At 40.9% G+C, this 27239-nt stretch overlaps 2 protein-coding genes across 19 annotated transcripts in view; both read right to left on the minus strand.

Annotated features, from left to right (window-relative positions):
• The window catches only part of lmf2a (lipase maturation factor 2a), an 8944-nt gene extending 3444 nt beyond the window's left edge, over positions 1 to 5500 (minus strand). The window contains exons 1-10 of the mRNA XM_020627619.3: positions 4143 to 5500; positions 2765 to 3018; positions 2644 to 2672; positions 2215 to 2408; positions 1869 to 2047; positions 1258 to 1396; positions 805 to 933; positions 621 to 726; positions 397 to 493; positions 65 to 247 (exon numbers count right to left, since the gene is read on the minus strand). Of these exons, the coding sequence (XP_020483275.2) occupies positions 65 to 247; positions 397 to 493; positions 621 to 726; positions 805 to 933; positions 1258 to 1396; positions 1869 to 2047; positions 2215 to 2408; positions 2644 to 2672; positions 2765 to 3018; positions 4143 to 4236 (1404 nt within the window). The 5' untranslated portion in view covers positions 4237 to 5500. The remainder of the gene's footprint in view (positions 1 to 64; positions 248 to 396; positions 494 to 620; positions 727 to 804; positions 934 to 1257; positions 1397 to 1868; positions 2048 to 2214; positions 2409 to 2643; positions 2673 to 2764; positions 3019 to 4142) is intronic.
• Positions 5501 to 5848: 348 nt separating this feature from the next.
• c2cd5 (C2 calcium dependent domain containing 5) overlaps positions 5849 to 27239 on the minus strand; it is a 28351-nt gene continuing 6960 nt past the window's right edge. For 2 of the 18 annotated variants that reach the window (XM_065957246.1, XM_065957264.1), the window contains 24 exons: positions 25069 to 25293; positions 24561 to 24649; positions 24209 to 24244; positions 22741 to 22849; positions 20492 to 20545; positions 17189 to 17303; positions 16912 to 17010; positions 16691 to 16802; positions 16481 to 16560; positions 15753 to 15939; positions 15502 to 15663; positions 14041 to 14085; positions 13405 to 13545; positions 13259 to 13322; positions 13042 to 13103; positions 11667 to 11765; positions 11443 to 11532; positions 11251 to 11329; positions 10312 to 10404; positions 9793 to 9825; positions 9350 to 9451; positions 7892 to 8085; positions 7650 to 7796; positions 5849 to 7555 (listed from right to left, as the gene is read on the minus strand). In XM_065957246.1, coding sequence (XP_065813318.1) covers positions 7430 to 7555; positions 7650 to 7796; positions 7892 to 8085; positions 9350 to 9451; positions 9793 to 9825; positions 10312 to 10404; positions 11251 to 11329; positions 11443 to 11532; positions 11667 to 11765; positions 13042 to 13103; positions 13259 to 13322; positions 13405 to 13545; positions 14041 to 14085; positions 15502 to 15663; positions 15753 to 15939; positions 16481 to 16560; positions 16691 to 16802; positions 16912 to 17010; positions 17189 to 17303; positions 20492 to 20545; positions 22741 to 22849; positions 24209 to 24244; positions 24561 to 24649; positions 25069 to 25293 — 2543 coding nt within the window. In that variant the 3' untranslated portion in view covers positions 5849 to 7429. The remainder of the gene's footprint in view (positions 7556 to 7649; positions 7797 to 7891; positions 8086 to 9349; positions 9452 to 9792; positions 9826 to 10311; positions 10405 to 11250; positions 11330 to 11442; positions 11533 to 11666; positions 11766 to 13041; positions 13104 to 13258; positions 13323 to 13404; positions 13546 to 14040; positions 14086 to 15501; positions 15664 to 15752; positions 15940 to 16480; positions 16561 to 16690; positions 16803 to 16911; positions 17011 to 17188; positions 17304 to 20491; positions 20546 to 22740; positions 22850 to 24208; positions 24245 to 24560; positions 24650 to 25068; positions 25294 to 27239) is intronic. The other 16 variants (XM_065957256.1, XM_065957259.1, XM_065957257.1 and 13 more) reach the window with 13 other exon arrangements.

Genomic DNA, 27239 nt, shown 5'->3' on the forward strand with positions numbered 1-27239 from the left:
TTCATTAAGTGGATATTTAGATGCTGTTTGAACTATTATCCATGATATGTATTTTCTCTCTCACCGTCCACGTCACTGCATCATTGCTTCCCTCGATAACGACCTCTGGCCGCCCACTGACCCCGGTCATCCTCCTGAACAGACCGTATGAGTTCACCAGCTGGTAGCGATCCACCAGATCATAGGCCTGACGCACTCCTGGCCACAACCTGGCGTTTGAGTCGTACTCGATATATGTGAACGGCACCTGGAACAGAGGAACAGATCAGAGAAAGAAGGGTCAGGCATGTTAAAAACTCCATTTTCAACCATCCACCAAGTGTATATATGGTTTTGATAAAGTTAAACTGAATGATATTAACTTTCTAAAACTAAATGAAACCACCTGCTACCCACCAGACTAACAGTGAACATGGCAGCGGTGGCAGCAGCAAAGAGAGTCCACTGGACAGTTCCCAAAAACCTCCTCAGGAAACCTGATCTACATGCACACCTAGAAAAACAGAACACATGTTTTTTTATTGCTTCTGCTGCTGGACAATCACATTTTTCTTTAATACAAAGAAAGCTCACTGATGTGCATTCAAGAAAGTCCACAAACACACAAAGGAGAGTCCTACCTGAACATGGCTCTGATCATCTCCCAGGTAAGGGATAGAACACCGATCCAGATGCAGGGGATAGTGACAGTCTTTAGAAACTGGTTAAACTGGTGGTATGTGAATGCTGCAAGGACATACATGTTAACTTAAAAAACTACAAAAATGTGAAACGATGTAATTAAAGTTGATAAATCTCACACACCTGTCCTGGAGGTTATGATCTTCTTCTTTGCATCCAGCTGCAGGTCAAAGCTCACAACTGATCCAAAGATCAGGAGAGACCAGACGGCCAGCTCTACCAGGTAACACAGCCAAGACCACCACCTGGAGTCTGACAGAAAAGAGAGAGAGACAGCATGGTGGTGATAATCAGAAATACACTATCAGACAGAAAGGAAAAACATCTCGGGTCCAAATTCAGATTTTCAAAGCGTACTGTTCTTTTAAACTCTTCCCGATCACAGTGAGATTACTGATTTTCCAGGCAATGGGTGTCAAATAAACAGATATCAGCTGATGGCAACATATTCCAAAAATAAATACACCAAGAACCATTACTATTCATTAAACAAATCCACCCCGGTAAAAGTAATCTTTATCAACTTCATCAGCTTGTTCAGACTGCATGTGTAAACAACAGTGACATTTGTCATACCATTGTTGGACGCCTTGTCTTTCTTGCGTAGCCAGAAGTTCACATGCTGATCGTCCAGTAGTGACAGGCAGAGGGCCAAAGTCAGCAGGTTGAAGAAATTGTAGTTTCCAGTGAAAACGATGAGAACTTGAAGAAGCACCTAAAGGAGAAGAAGAATATTATTCCATATTTGTGTTTTAAACTCCTGCTGCCATCACTCATTTTAGTGGGGTGACATAAAAAAAAAACAGTCCATAACATTGCAAACCTTAGCTAACTGTAGTTTGTTTTCAGGAATTTTGTTGTGCAACTTTCAAAGCATAAGCAACTGGACAACCTTGGGGTTAAACTTGTGTTAGGAAAAACAATGAAGTAGACTTCTAAGATCAATCAAGCTTTATTTGTATAGTGCCAATTCATAACAAAAGTTATCTCAAGACACTTTAAATAAAAAGATCAGGTCTAGACCGTACTCTGTTATATTATTTACAAAGACTCAACATTAATCCACCTTGAGCACGGCACTAAGCAACATTAAGAAAAGTCACAGAGGCAAGGTAAAGAAGATGAAATGACAACATTTTTTTAAAAATAACAACAAAAAAAAAGGGACTAATCAAAGTATAACTCACCTGCAGGTAAAAAGCACCGAGTCGGAGTCTGCGCAGTGGGCTGAAGAAAAGCAGAGGTACAGCGATCTCGATGATGAAGGTCCCCGACACGCTTAGTTTCTGCCACCACACTGGTAGCTGGTGGGCAAACCAGGCCGCCGGTGTGGGGATGCACTGAGTTTCATAGTGATACGTAAGAGCTGGTCGACACACATGGAAAAACAGTATTAATCAAAAGAAAGAGAAAATTCAATTTTTATCAGTTCCTTTAAAAAGTCGACATTTCTCATGTAGATCCAAACAAATACATGAAACAGACAAACAAAAAAAGCACTCTTCGCCCTTCTATACACATAATCAAATGTACCTGTAAGGCCCCACCATGTAGGACATCTTGACGTGAGTTTCACCACACCAGAGGCAAACATGAGTCTGAAGAGCAACCAGCGGATCAGCCAGAAGGTCACACCATCGTGCTCTCTGACAGCTCGGGACCCTCGGATTAATGTCAGCGGAGCAACCAGGATACAGAGGAAACCGGTCTCCAGAAGCAAGCTGTCCCTGATCAGTGATGAAGACGAGAAAAAGAAAAAATCAACAATGCAACGTTGAAAAGGATCGAAAGAGTGCAATGGTAGTGAAATGATGTTTACATTATTGTTGCACAGCAGCAGAGACAAACATGTGGTGTCATTAACAGTGGGCTGAGGATGACATAAACCTTTCCTTTGACGAGATGCTATTTAAAGCACTGCGGTGTTAATTACAAAAAAGAAATCCATGAATCATCACTTACCACTGGAAGTAGAGAAATACCTGCCCCACCTGAGACAAGAATCAAAAACGTGAGTGGAAGGAGCAAAATGACTGCAGGAATCTGTGGAAAAACAAGCAGGTACTTGTCAGGCGACACTCACCTGGTACATGGACAGGTACATGGCCCAGAGGAAGAAAAACACCACGCTGTCTCTGAGAGCCTCAAAAAGGATAGCAGCGAGGCTCAGCGCAGCGCCGAGAATGCACAGCAGCTCCATGGCGGTGTGCGTGTCCAGGCCGAGCGTGGGGCCAAACCACAGAAGGGTGGGAGAGGACAGCAGCTGCTCCCCGAGAGGTTTCCCACTATGTCGCAGCTGCCTCCGAGCAGGCATCAGTCCATCGTTACCATAGAGACCTGCAGATTGATCAAATACACATCAAGAGAAAAAGAAAGAAATCAAATGGTATTCACTATTGTGAGAAATCGTGAGCGCTGATCTGGTTTTCTGCTGCAAAATGCGAAGCCGACAGCATGTGTCACAGTATTATTATACTATTTAAAACAGGAGGTTTTATTGTGCATCAAAACTTGTTATCTTTCCTCATTCAAATACTTCGGTTCTCTGTTAACATTTCCACACAGTTGTCGCCACAAGAGATATAAAAACACCAAGCACAACTTTGACATGTATGTAATTTTTGCATGTTTTTTAAAGTATGAAAAAAACTGTGAAAGAATTCTGTTATTCTAATTCATGATTATTATTTATTTTTAAACAAACTACTCTGAAAATATGGGTTACTTTGTTAATGATTTCAAAATCCATTCATTGCCAATTGCAATGTTGGCAGTTCCCCCCCCCCCCCCCAAGATAAACAAACTCCTTTAAAAGTGTTTCTAATACATTACACAGTTGCCTAGAAATAAAGATTAAGATAAAGTTTATTGATCCCCCATGGGGGAAATGTTTGCGTTACAACAGCTCAAGAAAACAGGAAACAGGAATATAATTATTAAAAAAAATAGCAAGAAGTTAAAAATCAAACATATTTACAGAGAAAGGGAGAAAAAAATACAAGGTATGTTCACTTCCAGTTGTGGCAAGAGTTATTAAAATTAGAATTAAAGTGGTGAATGAAGTTAAAGTAAAAATGAAAATGAAGTGAGATATAAAATATGAGATATAATATTTACAGTCTATGAGTGAGACTGTGTGATTTGTAGTGTAACTCAATAAAAAAAATGCTCATCACATGGGCGTGGACGACGTCACACAGGGTTTCTGGTTCATACATTCATGTATTCACAACACTTCTGAGTCCCTCTCTTAGCAGCTGTTAGCCTTTAGAGTCAGCAGAGAGCAGGAGAACATTTCATTGCGGCCACACAGAGAAACTTCCAGGCGATTATTCTGCACATTTCGAGGCATGAGTAGCACAGGAAGACAAAGTCCACAGCTAAGAAGCTAACGCATTACCTGCAACTTTTAAGTTCTGTGAGCCCACCCTGAACACAGTGAGAACAGTTAGGAGTCTCACCTGGTATCTGCACATAGAGGGAAACAAAAGCAGCGAGGTATATGACCGCCATGCACCAGAGGAACATGCGCCGTGGCAGCGTGATCTCCCCCATGTCTGAGCTGCTAAAGCGGGACAACAACCAGCCGCTGCTGCCTGTTCCTGTGTGGACGGGGCGGGGGTTTAGGGTTTAACGTAGCCGGGGGGGGACACGTAGCAGTGAGCGGAAGATGTTCACTTCACTTCACAGCCACAAGATGTCTCTACAGGTTTTTTTTTTTCAGGCATTATGCTGCATTCAGGTTGCGTCGGAAGAAGCATGCTTTGGTTTTTTTTTGGTTCCAGATAGCCGGTAATGTTCCTCATTCTGCTACTTTTTTTTTTTTTTTTTTTACTTGAGGGGTTTCCATTAACAGAAGCTGAGTATTAGTGTCACTCAAACTTGACTAATATATCAATTAAAAACATTTTCACCAACTTAAAAATGATGCCTTCAAATGAGTCCTACTACTTTTTGACTATGATGTTTAATGTGTAGAGTCAGTGGCGGTTCTAGACCAGTTTCACTGAGGGGGCCAAACTGGGGCCAGTTGTTTTGTCAGAGGGGGACATTAAACCCAGGTGAAAAATAGACAAAGATGATCGCTTTAAAAAAATATATAAATACTATGCCAAATAATAGCACACATCATCAAATACCACAACATCAAATACCATGATTTATATTTGTTTCAGTAACAGTATTTATATCTAGATTGTGAGTCCGGTTGTTGACTCAAATACTGTGTATGTGTTATTAGGGGCCCCTGCCTAGAACCGCCCATGTGTACAGTGAAGTCAATGATTGTGACATTGTTTTTGTGTTTGCCTTTTTGGTATGAATAAAAGCAGGTGTATACATTTTTAATTGGTTAAATGGTTAAAAACACGGTTGTATGATTTCCACTTGATGGTTAGCTACTTGATCACATTGCAGTCATTCAAATGTGTTAATGACTTTGTTTAGATAACACGTGTTAAGAAACTGTTAAAATGACTGTGTAAAACTGAACAATAAAATACTTTTGGAGTTGTAATTTGGGGGTTGACATAGAAAGTGAAATGTTCAGGGTCATCTTGAGCTCAGATTTAAGGTTATAAATAAGTTTTTTTTTTTTTATAGTATAAATAGCTCAGTGATATTAACAATGAAGTGTTGTGTGGTATGAACTAACTAGAAATACTAGTGGAAAAAAAAGGTAGCCCTGTGAGATGGACCTGGCTCCTGGCCTACTTATAATGTACTGTACATAGACTACAGGGTTTTTTTAAATAATACCAAAAATATCAAACACTGTGTAGATAAATAAAACTAACTATTGATCTTCATTATTTTTCGTGTGTCATTATTTGTTAATGATCCAATCAAACAAAAAGCTTGATATTCATTTTAAAGAAATGTGCAAAAAATTAAAAATTTGACCACTTACTTAAACACATTTGTTCAAAACGTACATTAAAAGAGAAGACGTGTGTATACAGCAGATTGTTAGTAGCAGATCTTTACTCTTGAACAAATATGAGTCAAAGAGCTTTGGTATGAGCAATTTCCTGTTGTTCAAATACAGCTGAAAGGTTCATATTGGCATCACATAGCAGTGTAATGTTCATTTTGACTTTCTTCCTGTCTACCAAGAAAAAAAAAAGTCTTTCTGCAGTTTTTATCATAGATGATGATCAAACAGATGCATCTTGGTTCGTCTGAGTTTATTGTGCAAGACTAAACCAGGCGAGCAAGCATACAGATTTATGGCAATAGAAGTGGATCTGCATGCTGCTAGTGAGAAAGCAAGAGCATCTAAATATGTACATTCAAGTTTTAGACACAAATATTAGAAACTGATCACAACAAGAGATAAGAGTACCACTAATACTCAGACACGGCCAATCAAAACATCAGGAAGTCATTGCACAGGCAAATAAGCCGTAAAGGTTTCATATATTTCATGTTACAAAAATACTAAAATCTGATTTGAGAAGACATTTACATGGTATATTTCCAGGTGTCACCTCCACCAGAAGATGCTTTTTTTTTTTAGTATTGAACATAAATGATTGACTCATCAGTAGCATGACTATTATTAAAAACATGATTTCAAAAGAGACAGTGTAGAGGCTTAACAAAGGTGAGTTAAATTTGACACAGACAGCAAGAAGAGGAACTGATCCTGCAAAAGTTGCCCCTATATACACACAGAGTAAAGTAGAAATCAACCAGAAACATTTTTGAAGACTGTTTTCTATGTATTATCTCATGTCCCAAACCTCAATGGCTGAATACATGACTAAGACTGCATTTATGATACTTCACCCATCCAACATTTCCCCCCCATCACCCTTTACCATCAGTTTTTACCATGCGATATAAAAATATGTTCAGAATTCTGTTATCGTTGCCTAAATTTGACTCGTCATTCAATAAATACGAAAAGAATAATCTGGGACATTATTATTTGACACTTAATGAGTACATTTGATTATCATTAGGATATTGCCTGTGTGAGAAATATAACATTTAGCAATCAACAGAATCTAAATAAAATACAAAAGAACTTGAAAAGTGTAAACCAATTATCTATAACAATCAGAAAATGGTTTTAAAAGCGAGTCCAGGTTTCTCAATTTCTAGCTTAAAAATTCTCAAGTTAGGTTTGAATTATAGTTTTGAAGGGAAGCACCTGTTTTGTTGAAACTTGAATGAATGCCATGTTTCATACAGTTATTAGGTGACCAGTCAACCGATGGGCCTCTATTCTGAAAGAAACTCCAAACAGAGCCTACCTAACCCTTCTGAATATACTTGCATCCCTATTGGCATGTCCATGTTATGACCCCCACTGTGAACTGTGGACGGACAAATTAGTTATAGCTGCCTCAGGCGTCTCTTGTGTTGACGCACAAAGAGATGGCCGAAATGGATGGTTGTTAATACATAGCAGGGAGACTTTGGCAGTAGGCTTCACCCTCAACGTTTTTAAATGACCATATTGCCAAATAGCTACCAGTACATCAGAATCTCCTTCACAAATGCTCGCTGTTATAAAAAACAAAAACAAAAAGGAAATATCCTCGACTCCTATATCAACACAGACTGCATGCATCCGAGTGTGTGTGAGAACTTGTTCTTTATTACCTGTGTCCAAACTTTTGGATCTTTTACGGAGTTTTAAGGCAGATAAAAATGACTCATATTTGGACGGCTAGACTCAGGGAGAGTGTTCACTCGGATTGAATGTCCTGCAGACAAAGCACAGCTCTTTGTTTCACTGTCATGTAGCCGTGTCTGTTTCACTGCTGCAGCTCTGTGCAGAATTAGTCATCGAGGGAGTGGCCTCCGGGTCCGATTCCCTGACACAAATGACCGCATCGCCACTCACGTTTATGAGACACTGAGCCTGCAGAAGGAACAAAGATAGGAAGATTAAACCGTGGGAAAACAGTTAACTCTGAGGATGTGTATTAATGATATATATTGCTTTGGGAGAGTACCTGGTTCTTGTTTGGATTTTCCATAAACACACACTCTTTCATGCTGTAGGAAACCACCGCGTTACCACCAAGGGCTGCTACGTGGGCTCGAACCATCGCAAACACCTCCGCTATGAACGAGTGAAGGAAGCCACTGACCCCGCCTTCCTGCAGAGGACAAACACACAAACACAGGTACAGGTCTACACTTTGCAAAAGCTGATTTTATGGCCTATGCATGTGACCTGTCCTAGTAGTGTTACCTCTCGCAACGAAGTAGTCTCTCTGATAAAGAACATGTTGATGATCCCAAGGTATTTAATGATGCGCGTCCCAGGTAAGAAGGAGAGTGGCGTCATCTTCACCACAGTGACTGAAGTGCCGCCGAACGAGCGTGTAGAGCGCAGCGAGCGGGATCGTCCATCGGGCAGCGGACTGGAGCGCTCCAAAGACGAGACTGGATGTTCAGAACAGAGCAGGTCCAAAAAAAAAGGGAATGTGAAACAAAACAAGAAGGGAGGGGGAGAGGAGAGGAGAGGAGAGGGGAAAAAAAGAGAATGGAGAGACCGGAAAAAAAAAAACTCAAGTATGTTTGAAAAATCATAAGCAAATATGAACTGAAAAGCAGAAAGGAATGTGAATGTGGAATGTGGGTGCAAAAAATGCAACGCTGCTAGCATTTGCACGGACGGACCAACGTGTGTGAACTTGTATGCGAGTCAGTCAGTCGTCTGTGCGTGTTAGGAACATGTGTGACTTGACATGCAGTGTTGTTGATGCATGGTGCCAAGACAATCACTGGGAAAGCGTGTGCTGCCGTGCACGGCATGCAGTCGGAGCAAACAGACGAGACAGTTAAACAGTGTCTGCAGACAGACAGACAGACCTGGGCACAGCTGTGTACATTTACATGTGTGTGAATGCAGTATTTGCAGTAAAGTGAGGCACAGTGCATGAGAGGAATATTGATCTGTTTGCATTTTGGAAAGAGGTTTGAGAAATGAAGACGGACAGAGACAGCTATGAGCTAAGCTGGGCACATATACACGAGCCAGAGTGTGAAAGATGCTCCATCATTTTACTGCAATTTTTACCTGAAGTGGCTTTTACATCCATCAAACCAGGAACCTTCAGAGCCACACGTTAGATTGTAGTTCACTTACAGTGCACAGGAGGACTAGAAATCACACCACATCTTACAGAGAAAAGCAGTGCCACCAACCACTCCACTGTGATCTCGACCACATGTGATTTGCGCATGTACAGTACACCCTTGCATCCTTAACTCGATTCATTTCTTATTCTTCTCAGCTGAGATCAATTCGCTGATGCCAATGCAGATAAAAATCAAAAAAAGAAATCGTGTTACTGTGATCAAAGTGCTTACAGATCAAGCGAAGAACAAGCACGCTGATAGCAACCAAAAATTTGTATAAAATCACAATCATGGTTACCAAGGCTACAGGCATTTCAAAGCCAAGCTGCTGATTTGCTGATCAATCTGAGGGGCGGTGCTTCAACTTTCACACTCTTGCCAAAATAGCCGGAGCTTGGTGTAAGATGCTCCGCCCTCCCCCCGCCCAGCGGCAAGCATGGAGGGGTGTTTGAGCTCACTCGCGCGAGCACGTATGCATTTGTGTGTGTGTGTGTGTGTGTACTTTGTTGTGTAAGATTGGTTGTATACGTGTGTTCTGTGTTTGTGAGAGACTGTGTCCTCCTACTTGTCTTAACTGATCCTCGTCTTATGGTGTGAGCTTTCAGCCTAAGCAGCTCTAGCCAGGTGCTGCATCTGTCTGCAAAGGAACCGTAATCAACGGAGGCAGCTGGAGAGAACACACACACACATACACGTACACACACGTACAGACACACAAACACACACACACACACACGCATACACACACGCACCCACACAGAAAACACAGCCCACACCCAAAACATACATAAACGCAACAACACAACAAGAGAAAAAACAAAAACAAACAGAAAAACAAAATAAAACAAACAGGACACAGTAAAAACGAAAAGAAAAGAACAAAAGTGGATGAGGTTTGGGAGCAGTGCAGGACAACTGTCCGAGACTAAAGGATGAAAAGTCAAAACAGGGCAGTGTAGTAGTTTTGGTAGCAGGGAGATGGTACAGTTGAGAATGGTTCAGGCTTACCTCTAGATGAGATGTTTGAACTCTCTGGGACACCTGTCACACACACACACACACACACACACACAGGAAAAGAGACCAAAGTCTGTCCGTGCACTTGACAGAAAGCAAGAAGAATTCAAGGTTGACCTTTGACCATTCCAAGAAGGTCACACAGCACTAGGTATTTTGCCTTTCCTAAATCTAATAATGTTCACACACCAAAAAGCGCCTTCTAGAGTGAGTACTTGCTGGCTTCCTGTTGTTACTGTTCAAATGAAGGGAAGTTTGCTACACCGAGTTAGAAGGATGACATCTCGTCTAGTCAAAAAAACACAACTTCTCACTGTAGGTGCTTTGAAACATCACTATTTATTTACCTTCCGAATGAACCATAACCAGCTGATTGTGGCAGAGCTTTGCAGCTGGAGTGAATAAAGAGACTGTACCTAAAGCATTAGTTGAGGAGATGGGCAATGCCTATTAGTGAGGGGGGGGGGGGGGGGCTAGGAAAGAGGTCAGAGAGTGATAAAAAATATGTACCTGAGATTTTGGATGGTGGCTGTGAGTTGGCAAGAGATGAGTCTGCGCACAACTCCATGGAGAACTGAAGCTGCTCTTCAGTGTCACCAGATCCTAAAAGGTAACACAGAGAATCATGAGGCGGCTTTAGCCAGATTTCAAACACAGAAACACAGCCAACGTGATTCTTCTCAAATTGGCTACAACGTTTAGAGGAGCTTCGTCTTGAGAGGATAGTTCTGTTTCCTTACTTCACTAAAACTGGAACAAACTCTTAAAAGCATTTTTGTGTTGCTTCTTGCGGTTAAAGGTTTGTTAAACATTGATATTAGCCTATCGAAGCATGGTTACTCCTCAACTACTGGACTCAGAAAATGAGAGAAAAGAATAAGATGTGCTAATCCGTGTAATTTACTCATCGCTTCTTTAATCATCAAAAAAATTAATTCTGTCCTAAAATGATCTTAAAAAGACCCAAGCGAAAATTTGCAGAGCTGGGAATTGCGTTGACCTTTTTTTTTTGAGGGTTAACTTTTTCCCCTTTTGTTCTTAGTTTCTGTGTTCTCTGTTTTATTTCTAATTCAATTTTAAGCGCTGTTTTGTCTTGATCGGGTGTCCCTGGAAAAATAAAAATTTCCACCTCAAGGGACCTCCTGGTAAAAAAATGTTGAATAAATAAAATTCACAACTTCCAATTTACTTTCAGCCCGGCAGTGGTTCAATATTTATGAGCCCTTGTTATGGTGCAAGGAAAATGTTGTTTATACAAAGATGTTAACAAAAGCTCTAAGAATAAAATATATTTAAACTGCTATAAAAGTGGATTTCCTTAAGACTTAGCAAGCTGCAACCGAAAGTGAGCGATGCTTACAAGGTTTCATTATCTGTCATCCTTTGTGTAAGAAAAATAAAACAATAAAAATGTCACTGAAACAAGTTATCTCCCCAAACAGGACGGACCTTTGGTGATGGGCTTCTCTGCTGGCTTCTCCTGAGTCTGGTCTTTGTCAAAGGTCATAGCAACTGCTGTCACTGCGACCTGGGAGGATACAGATAAACAGAGGCACAGTTATAGATTAAGAAAAGGTTCTATTTTGACCATCAACTCTTACCTTGATGCAAAACAATCAGGCAAAGTCAGACATTTCTCACCTGTATAAGTTCGTCTTCTGGCACTGCTACAGTGAAGTTGAGATGACAAAGGCAGCAGGGAATCATCGAGCGCAACTTAAAGTAGAAACTCTGTAACAAACACAGGAAACTGATCTGTATCTCTTCATTCAAAACACAAACAGAGCAGCAAAAGGCCATAAACAGTGAAACAGTTTCTCATGCCTGTTATAAAAGATAAGAGCGGCACTGCTTGTGTTACTTACCTTTAGCAGATTCTCACAGAGGTCAGTGAAGATCTTGTTCAAGCCTTGGTTTGTAAGGTTTGCATTACTCAGCCTGAAGACCCTCACTGATGTAAACATCTGGAAGATATAGACCGTAGACCATGATTTGTTATTATCCAAATTACTAAATTATGGAATTAGGGGAATTGCACATGAATGGTTAAAAAGTTATTTGGAAAATAGAAAGCAGTTTGTACAGTTTGCTGGTTTTGACTCGGAGTCTAAAAACATTATGTGTGGGGTCCCACAAGGATCAGTTTTGGGCCCAAAATTGTTTAATCTGTATATTAATGACATTTGTCAAAGTTCTATCATTTTGCAATTTCTTTTGTTTGCTGATGACACAAATATTTTTGAAGTCCGTTACAGAGACTATAGTGTGTGAAATGGATAAACTGAAATTGTGGTTTGATGAAAATAAATTGTCGTTGAACTGGAATAAAACTAAATTTATGATTTTTGGAAATAGAAAAAAGGAGGAACACATCGGCATGTCTGTAAACGGTGTTCTCATTCAAAGAGTTTCTGAAGCAAAATTTTTGGGAGTCATAATTGATGAAAAACTGACGTGGAAACCTCACATAGAATATGTAAAGAGAAAATTGTGTAAATGTTTTGGTGTTTTGTACAGAGTATGTTTAAAGCTAGAAATAGATCCTTACCCGAAAATGTACAGAAGTTGTTTGTATTTACATCTAATGAGGAGGATCATAGACGGAGATTTCATTTTAAAAGTCCATTTGCACGCACTACATTAAAACAAATGTGTATCTCAGTAAATGGAGTTAAATTATGGAATTCTCTCTATAATCATTTAAAATGCTGCTGAAGTATCATTCATTTTAAAAGAATGTATAAAGAAAAGGTTCTGGGAAATTATGAATGTATTGAGTTAATCTAACTGATTGTTTCTATATTTTTGATCTATTTTTTGTTTTGTTTTGTGTGATAGTAAGAGAAAACAACAAGCTAGCCATCTCATTCTGTTAAACAGTATCTTGTGTTATTAGGAAAGGGGCAGGTATTATAAGTTTTCTTCTTCCTGCTCCTGTTTGCTCATGAACAGTGTTTCAGCATTATGAGAAAATATTTTTTGTTGTGTATTATGGTGTTGAAACCGTACACTGAATTGAGCAAATAAATCAAATATGAAATGAAATGAAATATTAATAGAAACACATATTCACGAAAACATTTTTTTGTGTGTTGGATAATGAGATATAAATCATGTACAGCTGCCCACTGTGCATGCATTAAAATGCTACCACAATATATTACTTCTTTCCTATTAGCTTCTTGAATGCACAGAATGCTGTGTACGTAAAGGAAGTGAAAGTAAATAACGGAGGGTAACCTGAACTCCTGAAGTCCAGGTGTTTATTCCAGGCATGACCTCAGTGTTGCAGCTGTAGAAGCCTAAAGAAAAAAAAAAGTGGGAATTGAAACAAGGATGTTGGAAGCAGATGTATAATAATGTTATTACCTCGCCTCATTCAGGAGGTTACACACTGAGCATGAGCAGTGTGTGATGAAGTGCTGTCATTGCTGTGGAGTGAGTAGATTGAGAGTACCTGAGGGAGGAGGGGCATCAATGAGGAGGGAGTGGATGTCCTCTACAGCATCAGTGTCATCAATCTGGGGAAATCAAAGTCAATGCTTACTCTTGTCGCTGGAAATAGTTACATGTGTTTTTTTTTAATTTGTTTTAGATACATACCTCCAGGACAAAGGCATCCTTCTTGCCGTGGGAGAGGTCAAGTTCAGACACTTCGTCTGAGCTCTCCGAGTGAGATCGAAAAAGTCTGGATCGGTGTCTCGGCTCGGGAATTGGAGAACCAACCAGTTCCTCGTTCAGCTCCTGCAGGCAAAAACAGAGACACGAGGCCTGATCATAAGAGATGTCAAATTGAACACCAGAACACCACAGCAGCAGCCCACATCTGCATCTCACATCTGTCTCGCTAGTAAAAAGACTATGTTAATTCAAACACACACACACCACATGCTCACACTCACTCAAGCATCCAGTCAGCTGCAAATGTTACACGCACAGCTGGTGTTAATGTGCATATGAATCTGGAAGAGGAAGGAATGGTACGCTCACACAAACATACACAGGTGAGTGTGAATGGGCGGGGTAGGTGGTCATAATAAATATGCAAGAACACAGATACAGTCTACAGTGGGTTGCCCTCTAGAGGTGACTCTGGAGTGGGTTACAAATAGTTCCTTTGTCCCAGTTAAGAGCTGTTACACAGTAATAGTCAAAGTAGTGTAGAATTTTTGATTAATACAGTGAAGTATTCATCATGCTTTGCTGTGTCACACAGCTAAAAGTTGCCGCGTTCAGTACCATGTTTATGCCGCAGAACACCTCAGGGTCCAGGGCAAATAATTTCTTTAACGACCAGAGAGAGACAAGAGGGGTAAGTTTATCACGCTTCACATAAACACACTACATTTATTGAATGATTATGTACAGAATTTTACCACTGGAACAGAGACAACCATAAAATAATGGACCTGTTTCAAATGTATTTGTGTAAAAGAATCACAGAGGAAAATACAACCATAATGAAGGGATAGTTCTTTTTTTTTCAAGTGAGGCTGTGTGAGGGACTCGTCAATGATAAGTGTGTTAGCCAAAGTCGATGCCTGTGAGCTCTGACTCTTCATCGAGATTGCTGGCACAGAAGCTCAGCTATACATCGCTGCGGTCGGTTGGGACAACTTGTGCCATGTTTAGCTAATTTTTTTAGAAAAACACAACCCAAGAAACAATGTCGGGTCAAGTGTGTGTTATATATAATGAAAATTCCCAGCGCTTTAATTTTCCATAAAGTAGTCACTTTGTTGGAGCACTAGCTTCTTGACACAACACCTACTTGCTCCCAAACCTGCAGCGCACTGGTCAGCTGTTCAGGTAAATAATGTATGACTCAGCTTGAGGTATAAATAACTCAATTGAGAGCTTATTGAGAGCTTAAGTTTATTTATGAAGTTGATAAAGAAATATGCCGCTCCGCCTGTGATCTCTCCACCTTTCCTCTTTCTAGTCCATGTGTGTGCGCTCTGCAGTCGCTGTTACAGGGCTGGACCCAGTGTGTGATGAAAGTAAGAGGTGGGGATTAGATTTGAAATCTGATAATAACTTAAAGACCCAAATTAAAAGTGTAGTTGTTTGAAATTGATAGAAATTGTAATTAATGTACAGAAAAAGATACTGCTTTAATCTGGTATAACTTCCTTTTTTTTTTTTAAATCACAATATGAAATGCAGAAAGAAAAATATTGCTATTTCAGCTTTTTCTAATATTGTTCAGCCATCGTTTACACTTATCTGGATTGTCTTTTTAGGTCAGTTTTTCTTCATTTTAACTAAATTACTTGGAACAAGTTGCTCCGTCTGCAGCGATGTATAGCTGAGCTTCCCAGCTGGCACACTGTCCGCTCTTTCGGTATAACCTGCACCTCAAAACATTCACCATTGACAAGTACCTCATACAAACCCCACTGACTGAGAGGAAGAAATCATAAGTCATTCTTACATGTTTGCACTCAAACCCTAAAACATTTTTTTATGAATACAGTTCCTTAATTTAAAAAAGAGCTACAAAAAAAGATGAAAAAATTCCAAAACTAATAACAAAAAAATAATGAAAGCATTCTATTAAGAGTATTTACTTTTGTGTTCAAGGTTTCTTATGGACTATGTTTTCTGTTTTTGGCGAATGGGTGGAGAAAAACACTGCAGAAACTTAAGCTGCAGTGATGAATGAGTAACTGGCGGTGCTACACGTGTTGTGCGTCTCACCGGAGGATTTATTTGATAGAGCTCTTTGTTCTTGGCTATGGTGTCATTGATCCGTTTTTGGATGGTAGAGATATGGTCGTTGCTCAGGTCTCCCGGAGTCTTCCCTGCAATCTGGATGCCCCCTGGTGCAGGCAGGGCTGTCAGGTACACACCTGTAGCGGACTGAACACACACACACACACATATTTAAATGACAGTGTTGCAGAAAACACACGTATGGCTAATTAAGCTTTTAACTTATGTCTACTTACAGCCAGACCCAGGAGCATATTCTCTCCGACACTGATCTGTATGTGCAAGCCAAACAGAGCGTTCATGCTCCGCAGTTTCAGTTTGTTCATCAGTTGTGTGTGAAGCTCGTACTCCATGAAAGGCAGCATGTTGGAGATGGCTGTTGCATTCACCTCCCCCTGTGCCTTCTTCTTTAGTCGACACAGCCTACAACACAATTAACAATGGCATTTATTTCATGAAAGTCACTTGTGTCTTGCATGAGAGCCTGCATTCTAACACTGGGAAAACATTTTCAGAGGACATAGGTGTGGCTGCTGAATCGGAGAACTTAGGTACCCCTGTCATTTAAAACATCTACGGTATGTCGCTATCAGACTTGATATAAAGCATCGAATGTCTTAATCATCTTTTCTATTATTTCAATGTGAAGCATGGCACCCAGCATACCAAATGCTCTTCAATAGTGACCATAAATAACCTCAACTGCAGAACTAACCAGGGCTTTATTTGTGCAGGATTATTGTAAAAGAAAACCTTACTTTCTGGCTCCGTTTCTTAGATTAGCTGGATTTTATTGATACCAAGACTGATATTTTGAGACTTTTCAAAGACTAAATGCTATAGTTTAAGGCATTGTGGTATAAGAAACAGTAGATGCTTTATTTGACTTGATTTGGTTTGTTTCTCTCAGGTTAAGAAATCATGATATATGGAGTTTGAACCATTTCACTTTGAGATTATTAACCTGGCCTGGATAAGGCAGCCCTTCCCCGTGACAGATGCTTCTGACGGCAAGTCTATTGTTGTGAACAGCACATCAGGAACCTACAGAAAAACAGGACAATTAATACAGATACTTCATTCTTATCATCACCAGGCTGTATTGATTCAATGGACAACCAATGATTTGTAATAAGCCTTTGATTTAGCCAAACATAAAAAATATATTTGAGACCTTTTGTCGTCTGCAGTGGTAACAGTAGGTGAGTTGAGCGGGAAATGGCATGTTGAGCTCATCATATGGGATGTGACAGAAGCCACAGCTCGGGGGGGACGGCTCCTCAAACCTGGCGAACAACACACACACCATCTGGTATAAGCCTCAATACGATCCTTACTGATACACACTGTACACATATAAAGGGTCTGTTTGCTCAGTCTCTGAGCCGTGCCAACCTGTGGTCTGCGATTCCAATGTCCAGACAGCCTTCACGCATAAACCGAGGGTTCAGGATGGATGCTGTGCCTGATGCTGACAGGATACACACCTCCTCACTGTGAGTGGGGGGGAGATCAAAAGAGAACAAACAGGGAGAGGATGAGAACACAAGAGACCATGTGTGTTTAAGGCAAATGGAAACTGGTTTTATTGAAGTGATTTAAAAATGTGAAAAGCAGGCAAAAAGGGATAAAGATGTGGTATTTTCACATGAATGTAAATATGTCTACACACCAGATGCTAGTGCTCTCACTGTAACCCACAACAGCATGGCAACCAAGAGCTTTGGCGTGAGATTTGATCTCCTGGCGGATCTCCTCCCACCAGGCGTCACGAGTCTCTGGCTCATCTGAAAAACACAAAATCCTGAAATCAAACAGCTTTCAAAGAAGACAAATTAGATTGGCTAAATCAAAACCTCTAGTGGTCTAAACAGTGCATTAATAAAACTAAAAACATGCTAACAGGAAATCTGAAAGTCTGTGACTAGGAGTGTGCGATATATATTGTATAAGATAATATCTTATTTGTTGTCTTTTTGATGTGTGAAACAATATTGAGTAGGTCACTCATTTTACAAAACACAATCAAAACACGCCTTCAGAGTCCACACATTCAGAAGCTGCCTGCAAGGCTGAAGTAAAAAAACAGCGCCAGGAGACAAAATACAAACACCACCAGCCTCGAAAATCAACGTTGTTACATTTAATTGCTAGACGCTGCTCATCCTGACTCGCATCAAGGTGTTTTGGCTTTGAAAAGATGGATCTGAATCTGCAGACTACGTCCGAAAGCGGTTGGCGTTAAAGACAGTTCGACAAATAACTTATTTCACCAATCTACAAATTAACCATCGCACAGAATATGAAGAATATGAAAAGCTTTGGGGGGGGGGGGGGGGGGGGGGGGAGTGAGTGGTCGACCACGACCGACAAGCTAAGGTACCGGGCAAAGCAAAAACACACTCAGAAAACTTCTGCAGAATCATTCAACAAGCGTACCTTTTAACAAGAAGGGCAACAGAAATAACAAACGCTGTCACCAATTACACTGCGAAGGATATGGCTCCATTTCAAACGTTTGATTAGGATGTTTTCAAAAAACTTGTTACTACTTTGAACCCAGGTTACATGCTGTCTAACCTAGTTTAAAATGCTAACGTAATAGTTTTTGTTGGTCTTGGTGCAATATTTTACAAAGTAAATCCTGTAGGACACTTTGAAATGGTTTACTCATACTTGATCTGTTTCATCTCAACACTTGCTCTGGTGATTTCTGGTTTGTTTTATTGTGTTTACTTGAGTGATTAAGTCTTAAGTTAATAAATAAGACGCATTTTTCTTTAAAAAGTTGTTTTCGATAGAGCTCAACTGATTAATCCCCCAGGCCGATATTAGTATATATCAAGTATGACTAGATTTATTCACAGGTCAAACAGCATTTCATTTGATTATCATTGAATTACACTAGCAGTTCTCTTTCACCAGCAGAGGGCGCTATGTGGATTACAAAATGCATCATCACTCTTCAGAGTTTCAAAGGTTATTTTCCAGTTGAGTGACCATCTAGTCTACATTACACTGTATATCTTTTCTACAAGTGTTTGATAACGGCATTTGAGGGATCAACACATTAAATGTGTATATCTATATCTATACAGATCGAACATAGATCAAAGAAACATATCATCCAATGTGTCCATATCAGATTTTTTTTCTCCCCACTATTGATATCGGTATTGGCGCCAAATATCCCATATAGGTCAGGCCTTACTTCTTGATAATGTCTCTGACAACATCCAATATATTATTAGCAAGAGCAAGCTAGTACAATACAAAACTTTTATGAACACAAGTTATTATTATTATATTTTTTTTTTTTTTACAAAATCCCCCAAATTATCGAGATGTTTTTAGTTTTTTGTCAATATCGCACACCCCTGTTTGTGACTAATAATGAGTGTAACCTGACAGCTTAGATTTACCAGAAGAAAAAAAACAGACTACATAAATGACAGTTTGTGTTTTCTGATGGTTTATGGGTTAAATGGTGAATCAAAGCAAGCAAAAACCAACTAGAAGTTTGTGATACAAGGTGACAATGAGAATGATGTCATGAGAGACGGAGAATGATGATGATGAAGGCAAAGTCAATGGTTAGGTGTATGTTTCTACATGGTGTCTCACTCTCTACTCTACACCTCCTTTCAGCCAGCCGCACTGACAGAAAGGATGCAGGTGACTTATACATTTAGGCTTTTAGTAAAGTTTTCCCTTTTGTGGTCTGACTTTAGAAAGAAAATCTGGTTAAATAGTAAAATACATACAAAACACATTTGTAAAAGTTAAGTACTACCCTGGTGAAAAGGTTTTAAAGTCAAGAGGATTGAGCCTTCATCATAATACAGCTTAACCATGGATGTGTTTCAATAGGCTCATGAGGACTGCTCCAATACCACCTCACTTTTAACATTGACATTAACATTAACATTGTTCAGGAGAGCCTAATCATTGCCAGTTCTGAACTCATTGGTTTGCTAGTTCTTAGTCACAGAACCAAAAAAAAAAAAAAAATAAGATTAGCTAGATTCGGGTATTGAGCTGTACCCCATGACTCCCTGGGAGGGCCACATGCTAACAGAGCTCACAAAGAGAGATCAACTCAAATGCTGAGGGTTAAAAAGGTGAAGAAATGAATGAGGGGAACTCAAAGGGAGATCAACTGAGTGGATGAAGAATAATGATTAATGGTCAGGCATCAGGGCCCACAAAGTGGGTTCCTTTAAACCAGAAGCAGCATGTCACGCAGGCACAGGCTCACCAACGTGCACGCTCATGACCATGTGCTCATGGGCAGAGAAGGGCCATATTCATTCACCAGAGTCCATCAAATCTAGTCTAGTTTTGGAGTTTTAGAATACTGAGTGCAACCACATTTCCTTCTTTCTCCAAACTCACGCCTTTTCTTCTATCTCCATCATACATCCCAAATCTATTTTTTTTTTAAAATTTCCCTCAACTCATCCAATCAGCCTGCTTTCCATGCATCCATCCATCCCTCCTTCCCAATCACTCTCAGTATGAATACGGCCCAGTGAGTCAGGGTTGCACATGCCAGATCAGTGGCTCTTTGTCACAGAGTAAACCTCCTAAACCTCCTCCGGTCTAGACAGGTTTGGCCTTGATGCCGATTGCGAAAGCGGTAGAACAGCGAAGGGACAACCTTAGGGCAGAGCTGCAGCTCTGCTGTGCAGCAGGTTGAGCTGGGTGGGGGGCAGGGGAGCCAGGCAAGGCTGGATGAGGTGGGGTGGGGACTCAGCGCATGCTCAACTCAGCTCAGCACACACTCACACAGATTAGAGATGGGAGGGTGGCAGCTCAGTAATTTGTGACTTTTCATAGATACACTGTCCAGTTTGTGATCCATTTGTTTGAGGATATTTGGATCATCTGATGTTTGATGTTAAATGTCAGTATTGGGTGCTTCACTGAGCTGCCACCATTCCTTGGGTGAGAGCAGAAAAAGGGGGGGAAATACCTGCGGTGACACTATTCCAGTCTAGCAGTTTGTATGAGCGCGTGTTACCCAAGGCTGGGCCAGAACACACCGTTAGTACAGAAAAGAGAGAAAAAGAAAAGAAGAGACAGTCTAACAACCAAGCACAGCACAACAGCAGCACTTCACTTTTACTATGCATGGAGGACACCACTTCACGGTTACTTTGAAAAGACACTATATTCAGGTAAAAGCTACTGGCCTTGACAACATCTTTAAAAGACTTAAGGAGCAATGCAACTATATAACACAAAAAAAGAAGCATGCAGTAGCAGTCTAACTAATTTATGATCTGTACTCTTGAAAAAAGGTGCACTGTGGAGTTTTTTGTAAAGAAAGAAAACCAAAATGGATTGTGTAAATCTATAAATTTGTAAAGCTGTTGTTTTTAAATCTAATTGTTAAAGTTACTACCTACTGTATGATCAAGATAGTGGAACTGCGTGAAACAATGGAGAAGGTATTGCATTCACTCAGAGTGCATGTGTGTGCTAGTGCATAAAACAAATAAACATGTACCACTGGCAAACACTCCACATGGCACCTTTTATGTTTCTCTCAGGTTGATATAAGCCCTATTAAGACTCCCAATAGGAAATTACAAGCTCTGTTCAGATTGCGTTTCCGCAACAGCACTGTAACTAAGCTGAGCCGTCATTACGTCTTTGTACATAATGTTGCAGTGTAAAATTGGTGTCTAAGTCTGTAGAATTCACATTAAGTTTTGGCGTTGCAAAAGCACGGCACAGCGGGGAGCTCCACATACACATACTGCTCTTCCCCGCTGACTCTGCTGATCCTGCCTTGTCCATGTCACGCCTCTGTTAGTACCCCTGATACCCCACTCTGTAGGTGTGGACACTGCAGGATTTTTACACTGCTGCATTCTGTTAATTCGTGTTGCATGGTCTTAAAGCGTAACGTCGCTGGAGATGCATTATGGCGCTGTATAGCTGAATTGCACAATGAAAAGGCTATAGTCATTTATCTTACAGCAACAGTGAACACGGCTCTCCTCAGAACGATTCACACCTTCAGTTTATTTAACTATGCGCAAACCTAAAGTGATTGGATTGCTGATTCCCCCCCAAAGTCCCTCTGTGAAGAACCCTGCTTATCCTAACCCAGTCAAGATTTGTCAGTGAAGCCTTAATATGAGGCTCCCAACTGAATTTACAAAGCCTAAGAGCTTAAACAGGTAGATAAGAGGCCTAATAATCAAACGTCTGATTACCTTACAGTTGAATAATTTCCACAAACCAATCAAGCTACAATTAAGATACATCCGTTTTTTTTCCACAGAATGACTGAATTTGACTTAATTGAAAATAACAAATCTTAAACATATTTTCTCATGAGTCTTTCTCAATTAGTGAAAACATTCCTGATTCTGTCAGAAAATATTTTCTCGAAAGAAATTGCAATCAAGTTGAACTTTGCACCCTTAACAGTTCACCTCAGTTCATCCTACCGGCCTATCATAGCGTTCACAAAAAGACTTAATGAAAGAACAAGACAGAACGCCTCTGACCATGGCTGTTTCTTGCACAGATGTATAGAAGTCTACAGGACACACACAACATATAAGGAAAAGGATATTACTGATGCAGGGATTAGAAGCCTCTTGAAATCTCAGAGAGAGAGAGCATTAATACAACATCAAAGTAATGCACCACAGCACCACCTGCAGCAAACAACATACAACAGAAGCAGCAGGCAACAGACTTGAGCCATGCACCACTATTGCAGCTTCACCTCTAGGGGGCAGCACCACAGCACACAACAAAACTGTGACCAGAGCATATACATATATATATACACACACACACACACACTCACAGCCTCACATGACCAGCACAGACTACATTACACTAAGCCAGTCAGTCAAACCGAGGTGAAAGTTGCCCCGATCCATGAACATTTTTGACACTGTCCTAACTTCATGCTAAAAGTGTTGACCGGGAACAGCTTTCACCTGCTTTAGGACTCCCACATTACTGAGGTCTGAACATAATTGTTTCTAAACAATCAAACAGGTTGGCACTGGGGACCACCATACACAGGAGAACTGTTCATCAACACAAGAGAAAATGGGCAGCATAAACTAACAGCCACTTGCAACAAGACCGGACACTAACACAACACTGTAGGAGGAGAAACTCACTCGTGTAATTGCACAGGACATGAGATAAACTGCACTTTTGGACTATGTTTGTGCATGCTCAACTCACCAGGGTTGTGTATACGGTCCAGCAATTTGACAGAGCGAGCGCTGACCACTCCACCAACATGAACCAGAAAACCAGGCGGGAAAGACGTCAAGGTGAAGAAGGGGAACTCCTGCAGATGAAAAGTCAGAACCAGTCACTGACAGTAGGGGGAAATATATTTTTTCCTATGTGCATTTGCTGCTTGAGGTCTAAACTGTCATGGTGTTTAAGTTGAAAGTTTGAACTCATGATCTATTTGGGCCCCTATGACTATAACAAGTAAAATATATGGATTTCAAATACATTTTTTTAAATATACAGCACTAGAGAATAATAATAATAATGTTACTAACCCTAAACTGTCTGTGTTGGTGTATAGGAAATGTGATGGCTTTAATATACCTGTTTCCATTAGTCCTAAAAGCTCTGTTACTGTATCTTTGACTTCTGTGTCTCAACATAAGGTAGTTAACATTGTCAGGAAAATTGCCAACATGCAGCAAAGATCGACAGTAATTGCACCCCCCACACCCCGCCATGCAAGATTTACCCCCCACTCAATACATTCCAGCCTACACTTGTAGGCACAAACTCAGGAGCATTTGAAATAGATCTGGAAGTGACTGAGGAAGCATATGATTAATACATTTGTTATATTTTGGTGGTTTATTCAATCATTTCAAATCTATATAAATGCATTAAATAGACTTAAGAGTTGATAGTAAAGAAAACTCTCACACACACACAAACACACACAGTCCTGGCTGAGGATCAGGACTCTGTTTTTCATGCTCCTCTCTGTCCATTTAAAGAACAGATGGTCCTCTGTGGCCAGTCAAACAATGTGATGCACATTCATGCAGTCGCTGACACGAGGAGCTAGAAATTCTTGGGACTGCTTGCATCTCTCTTATCGCTTCCTTTTAGGTTAAGTGATGACCACCTTAAAAGAAAAACCTGAGGGGTATTGGGATCTCCAACCATGCAGATATATGTGATGAGAAGAAATCAGGTGGCACTACCACTTCTTTCCTTCTTGTCCAGTACACCAGGAAGGAAGATGGTCAATTATTTGACTGACAGCTCTTCTCATCGGAGCAAAGGCGCAAGAATCATGAGATGGGGTGAGCGTGCTCATTCTACGTTGCAGTCAGAAAGGAGGGAGATGATTGACACAATTTACCAGATGGCAAACACACACAGTCGCAAGCCCCTTCACGCATAAAGGGAACTCAAACTCCTAGCCGCCAGCCCCTCCGCCTTACATGTCTGCAAGTCTATTAGGGGAGTGGTGGGCGCAAGGCAAACACACAAACAGTCACAATGACTTAGTGCCATGTTGCTCAACCCAGCCGTCCCCTTCGAGATCTACAAAACAGCAGAGGAGAGGTGGGGTTGGGAGTTGATTCAGACTTGGTGGTGGCCATTGGCTGGTCAGGGAGTTAGGGGGAAATGTGAAGAGACAGTGTGTCACACTGATGGGACATACCCCGGTGTTTATTAATAACCCAGAGGAGGACGCTCCCTGAGTGGCATAAGTAATCAAGAGGACAAAGAAAGGGAACATTACTTGCTCTTACACAAACCCACTCCCCATTAAACACCTCCCCAAGTGTAGATTTGTGATAATATTTATGAAGAAACAAGCAGTGTGAAAAGTAGTGTGTGACAATGAGTAACTAGTAAGCCATGTTGCTAGTCAATCAAGGCCAGAAACAAAAACCCTTTTGTGTAAAATTCACTGAAACTCAGGCTTGCTTTCGCAGTGTTAAATATCAAAACATTAAACCAAGTGTGGAAATACACGAGTGAGCATGTGTGATCGTCCAGTGTCATCGTACCCTCTGCTCGAGAGCTGTCTGCGTCTGCTGTCTTAGCAGGGTCTTCAGAGGCCCCGCTTCCTTGCCGACGCTGCCCCCACTGCCCATTCCTGATCACAGAGGAGAGTCTGGCTTCAGTTGACACATTTTGAACACACAGGTCAAAGGAGCAGAAATCCAGGCAAACTGTCAGTTTATTATTTCAATGCATAAGTGTTATTATGACAACAACAGTTACAAAACTAACTTTATAATCACCTTTACCTATTCTTGATATTTTCATTATGATATTTAGACCTGGCTTAAGTTTGGGTCATTCTTGCATGTCAAACCACATGCTTAGGTAGCAGAATCCTTAGAAGTGAACTCTGGGTAATCACACCATGCATGTGAGTAATTTCTCCTGAGCACACAAGTTAACTTGTTCCAGGTGTGAATTGTCCTACTGCTGACTCAATATTCTAAAGAGGCGCCAATGCGGCACTGTTGTGAAGTTGTTACTTGATGACACACAGCAGTCCTACTGTACCGGGGGCTGCCAGCAGCAGGTCCTCTGAGAAGGACAAATTTTTTTCCAGCAAGGCCGAGTCTGAGCGGATGGTGGATAGAGGGGGCGGGGTGGTGGCTGTGAGGACAGAGCCTTTAACACAGCTCACTGAGCCAGAACCAGGAAGGGGCAAAGTGCATGTTGAGAGGGCGGGGGAGCTAGGGCAGAGGAAGATCCCAGGCCTGCGTCTCACTGACTGGGAGACCTCTATCCAGCGGGAAACAGAAGGAGGGTGCAAGACAAAAACAGATGCATTGAGAATGGAAAGGCAGAACAATAAGGATAGAGGTTAAAAGGACAACAACAGAGAAGGTGGAGAAGGAAGTGACAAGAGAGAAAAGGGGACACTAACAAAGAAGAAGAAAAGCCTGATGAGATGAATTTGAAGTGTCATTATTTTTCACTTGATTCTCAGCAGGACATTATGTGTGTGCTGGATGTGGGAGCAGAGAGGGTCGAAGACTTTACAGTAGCTAATATATTATTAAGGCTATAACACTATATGCAGTAGGAGAGGACCCCGGCTTTCAGTGTGTATTAAAAATGCTCAAGCCTCTTTATAATGTCCCATCCCATGTGCAGTCCATCCTCCTTTACTTGTGTAACCGCTGAAACAACTATGTGACCAAACACTTTATAAATCAGAAATATGATAAATTGCTCCCGAGGGCACATGTTGTATTTTGTTGTATATTTGACATTCTTTTGATTTCATATTTTCAAACAGGAGATGTTATCCCTTTCTGTTTGCATAATTTTGCTTATTTTTCTTTATTTTTTTGTTTAATGTTTACTACAGGCTGTATCGACTATCTCAGGTATTCCTAAATATGGATGGAACAAACTGTAGCTTGCCTTACTGTCGGTTCTGAAGAAATTAGAGAAACCTCGAAATATGCATCTGGGACGTTTTGTTCCTTCTCGCCTGTTAAACTGAACTCACAGGGCGCACCCAGTTGCCTCGTGCCGTGTTGAAGCACGATCGTCCCCCTCCCCAGTCCCCCTGGCCTGCACACACACTGCTCCAGGCCCAACAGGGTATATTTCAGCGCTTAAAGATCATCGCTAAATTGTATGTCATCCAAGAGGGACAGTAAAAACAAACACAATGTTCGGTTAACATTTTGACATTTCAGGGGGCTTGATTGATTCACGACTTCCAACTCATGGCCATAGACTTTATTTTAGCGGAACAGTGAAACTCCTCTAGTCTAACAATGGAGAACTCAGAGAACATGACTTCAACGTTACTGACTTACTGGCTTATTTTGAGTGGTTTTTGTTCAGATACGGCCCTCTTAGAATCCTGGGTTTCTTGATTAAACCAGGTGGGGATCGATTATAAGTCATGTCCACGTTGTGTTCTTGTGCTGTGCTTATATGGTGCCAAAGCACACTTCTACCAAACTTGACAGGGCCAAGGAGGTGCACCATGCTTGAGCACAGTACTGAGCACTCACAGTAGTCAAACAAACTAGACGCTGGGGGTCAAACGTGTTTGGGCACTGTATGGATTTGCCTAGTGTGAACGCTCACTCATCGAACCGTGACCCCAAAACCGAGGTATGAATCAGACAACTTTAAGTCCTCAGACAATAAAAGACGTCGGCGAGGTCTGCAGCTCTGCTTGAACAGGTATGTAAAGAATGACGATAGACAAGGTGACACAAATTAGTGATAGTGAATCAGACAACTTTAAGTCCTCAGACAATAGAAGACGTCGGCGAGGTCTGCAGCTCTGCTTGAACAGGTATGTAAAGAATGACGATAGACAAGGTGACACAAATTAGTGATAGTGAATCAGACAACTTTAAGTCCTCAGACAATAGAAGACGTCGGCGAGGTCTGCAGCTCTGCTTGAACAGGTATGTAAAGAATGACGATAGACAAGGTGACACAAATTAGTGATAGGAATGGGAGAATACAGGATATTTTAAAAGAAGAAGAAGAGAGCGAGAAGGGGCAAAAAGATGAGAGAGAAGCGTGAAAAATAATAAAAGTAGAAGAAAAACAAGAAAGGAGATCGCCTTCTGGGTTTTCTGGTCCTCTCCACGAGTGTTCTTCAGTTAAGATTTTGCTGATCCTGCATTAAAATGAGTCATCAAGTCACCCTTGGAAGTAGAGTTTCACCAATCTTACCTTTACCTCAATGA

This window comes from Labrus bergylta, chromosome 7 (assembly GCF_963930695.1).
Source record: "Labrus bergylta chromosome 7, fLabBer1.1, whole genome shotgun sequence".
Lineage (NCBI taxonomy): Eukaryota > Metazoa > Chordata > Actinopteri > Labriformes > Labridae > Labrus > Labrus bergylta.